This window comes from Limulus polyphemus, unplaced genomic scaffold (assembly GCF_000517525.1).
Source record: "Limulus polyphemus unplaced genomic scaffold, Limulus_polyphemus-2.1.2 Scaffold510, whole genome shotgun sequence".
In the NCBI taxonomy this organism is placed as follows: domain Eukaryota; kingdom Metazoa; phylum Arthropoda; class Merostomata; order Xiphosura; family Limulidae; genus Limulus; species Limulus polyphemus.
In genome coordinates, this window is record NW_013666120.1 from 524,577 (window position 1) to 528,588 (window position 4,012).

A 4,012-nucleotide genomic window follows, 5' to 3' on the forward strand; every position below is an offset into this window, starting at 1 on the left:
ATATTAATCTACTGAACATATAAACTCAAAAAATAACATATGTATATTGTATTACATTAATGGTTACCGGATCTCATTTTGTAACAAATTGGCGAATATGCTCCAACCAGGACAACATTTTCCTTGAATCACCTTCTGCATATTTCTATTGTTAATATATGGGGATATCTCACCTATCCTGTGCGTACAAACACAACAACAGTTGTCATCAGAGTGCGTGATTGTCATGGAAATATTTACCATAATGATAACCTTGCCAATTATTAGAGTTTCCTGCAAATGTGACAATTCAGCTGTATGATGTGAACTAAATTTTGTTCCATAGTTTTTGTCTTCAAACTATCCTATTAAAAAAGAAGTGTACAGGTATTTTTAATACATCAAATATATTATTAAAACCTATTTTGTCCCATGAATGTTATATAAAAGCAAGTCTAATGGTATCTTTAAATATAAAGATTTCCCTGTTCTATGCTGGCTTGATTTTCATCATGTAGGAAACCCTGGTTAAAATAATCATGAAATGTTAGTTTCATGCATTGAAATGTCACATATTAGCTACTTAAACATCGGTGTCATCTTCAATGTGATGGTATACTTGTTCTGGGACCTGTCACCCTTTAGAGCACTTAACATTAGAACAAACACTTTCTAGCACCCATCCATTTTCCTATGGATCCTAGTTGTATAATTCAAAGTTACTGCATTTTCTCACATTGATGCTACCAACTTTGTATGCTTCCATTTTTCCAAGATGGCAGGTATACACGTAGGTAGGTTACTTGGACCTGTTCTATTGTTTTAATACAGAGGTTGAAATCGGTTCTTTGTTGCAAAATGCTGATGAAAAAGCACATGTCTTGCCTATTCACCGATGCCAATGCTAGTTTGGGTTTCCTATACATGCTACAGGACAAAGGCTTCCAAGTATGTAAACAAATCTGTAGATATATGGGGCGATTATTCCAACTTGTCGAATGTTTTCTTGAGTCTTTTACATCTAAGCCGGAGTTTGCGCAAGAAACTGATTGTATAGCCACACCCTGTGAAGATGCACAGTCCTGATATGGCACTGCACAACTCTGGCTCCATGTTTTCAGCCAGCTTATATACATCTACATATCATTTGGTGTTATTGGCTGTTAAATCAACCTCCAGCCATAGGTGAGCCAGCAAGCCGTGGTTATGCGTGTGAAAAATCACGAGAACAGCAATGTCATAGGATCTAACATTAACCTTACTGTCTTTGTGAGACTTATACAAGTGGCTACCACCTCATGAGTGCAGGCTAAGCTGAGGGACTTCTTACACCTGGAAATCGTCATCCTTAACCTCATGCGGGTAAGTCTTGTACCCCAGTCCTAGGAACAGTGTGTGCCCTTGGATCTGATCAACGTGTGCCACTACTTTACAAGGAATTGTATAGAACAGGACTCTCTTGAATTTAGCCGAGTTGAGTGCAGGATTGAAATCTTTCGGACACTTCTAGTCAGGACCTGAGGTAATAAGTTCAGTATGTAGACAATCGGATCCACGTATATTATATGCACTATATTTTTGATGGGTGGAGTTTTGTGTCAACCACATACAAAGTCTAACCTTTTAACCAATTCAAACAACCTTGTGAGAAGAACTTTTACAATCTTCTCAAATGTGGCGGTTATATTTACTAGAGTTTCTTTGATAAAAATTTGGTCAATAACTTGCACCTCCACTAACTGGTTTGACATTTGTCACTCTTTCTTCTAGTTTGTGCATCAGTTTTGATTTGTTAGTTCTGTTGATTGAGTCATCCACAAATGCAACAGTTAAGGGCCTTGATGTAAGGAGGTAGCTGAAGACGAAAGCCAGATCTAAATTATTACTTACTGGAAGGTAGAGCACCGTTCCAAAGAGATCTCGTGTCTCCTGCAATTCATTTATTTCCCTGTCTTTGAGCGTGATTTTGACTTTGATGGCATCTGATGATAAATGTTTTACTTCGCGTCGAGGAACGCGTTTCTTAAAACTTGCAGGATTTGCAATTTTTTTTAATTTGTCATACCATTTTATATATGTCCTGCCGAATTATTTATGTCATAAAACATGTTAATTGTAGAGATTCTTTTACACTCCTATTAATTCGTGTATTGCGGCTCAAAATCAGATGTGTATAGAAATAATACTTCACATATATCTTTTGTCTCCCACAAGTAACTGCCCCATAAGCTTTTCGTTCAATGCCAGAATTCATCAGTTGGGCTGGAGAATTAGATACAAAATATTCTATGCAACACTATATTGTATATGTAGTATAATATTTTTAAAGTTATGATTTGAACGCCAAAACCCGGCAAAATATTGAAAAGCCAGTAGTAGTTTTCTCATATTTCGCAAGCTTTCTGTGTTTAAACTATAACTTTCGAATTATTACAGAACCATTAGTAATCACAGTTATTAATATACTGTTTTCTCAAACATGAATTAGGGTTAATATTATGAAAAAATTTCCATAACAATGTACAGTGATGATGACGTATGCTATACCTGAATATACAGATGATATAGTGAACTTATTAGCCTGATAAGAGTGACCTGATGTGGAAAATAAAAATATGCGGAAGGTGATTCACTAAAAAAATTACACAAGTTGAAGGAAATTCCTCCATTTTATGTATACACCGAACTCCTATAACCAGTATGTCATTTATATCTGTATGTATTCAGTAAGTCAATACCCTTATTTTTGTTACCCTACATTTAGGGGTAGCTGCAATGTTTAATGAACGTATAAATTAAAATGCGTTTATACAATTTGCGAAAAGTATGGTATGGAAAAATAAAAACAGTATTTTTGACTTCTAAAAGTTGAACTTGTGTCAACATAATTTCGAACCAGAAAACACCCTCTGGCTTCAGACATGTAATTGACAGTAGCCTCGCTCCTAGAGTAAATGAGCTAAGTATTTAATATATATTAGTGTTATGCAAACATTTTGTTGTGCAATGAAACATTTTTGTTGTGTTTTCAGAAAAAGTATACCTTATATTTTTATAAGCTTTCAAAAATCACCGAAAAAAGTATTTTAATCAAATAACTAAGTAATATCTAAATTATCTTAACGCATCTCTTGATATGCATAACTATCGCCATTACATATACGCACTACTTAAAACGATCAACTATCTACATGTTACTAGTATCATGATTTAAAACACATTTTCTGAAACTAGCTCATTTTAAATTACTGGCTTCAGTTTTAACATGATGCTGATAAATTAAATACTTAAGATATTTTAAAAGTGTTTTTTGATGTGTCACAATTAAAATGTTCTAAATTAACACCAAAACAACAACAACAACAGTGTTATCCATTATTCAACAGAGTAACACTTGATTTATCTAGTTCAATAATACAGTTTCGATAGATTTGAAGACGAGTGAAGTATTGAGTCCAGATGGAGTATGCGACCTCCCAAAGGTTTCTGGTCCATGTCATGAGTATCATTTACGACACTATTACAACCCGGACAACAAAAGGTGTGAGGAATTTATCTACGGAGGTTGTGAAGGGAACAAAAATAATTTCAAATCCCTAGCTGAATGCGAAGAGAAATGTGGAAGAAAACATGGAGAGGACCGTGTTCCACCAACTCGAAAAGATAATGGTACTTATTTATTTTCGATTGTGAAAACGTTTTGTATTTCAGTATAAATAAACATATAAAGAAAATGCCCCCCAGTGGCACAGCGGTATATCTGTGGACTTACAACGCTAGAAACCTTAGTGTAGCTTTGTGCTTAACTTCATAACAAACAAACATTTTTGTGCGCCAGCAATACCAAGCGTGGGGTGCGCGTATACCCGATTCGATTTTATTACTCATCAGGATCTCTACTAGCCTACTCTGAGATTGAAATTAATTTAGGCAGGATTAGAGTAAATTAATCTATGAGACCTTGGACGTGGTCAAATACTCCAATCGAAAGGGTTTGACCTCCTGAGTTCAAAAATGTAATTAGATCTCAAAT

The 4,012-nt window shown here is 35.0% G+C and overlaps 1 protein-coding gene across 1 annotated transcript in view; it reads left to right on the top strand.

The window, feature by feature from the left end:
• LOC111085618 (papilin-like) overlaps positions 1-4,012 on the top strand; it is a gene marked incomplete at its 3' end in the record, with an annotated part of 53,224 nt that overhangs the window by 38,088 nt on the left and 11,124 nt on the right. The window contains exon 13 of the mRNA XM_022385068.1: positions 3,400-3,648. Within this exon, the coding sequence (XP_022240776.1) occupies positions 3,400-3,648 (249 nt within the window). The remainder of the gene's footprint in view (positions 1-3,399; positions 3,649-4,012) is intronic.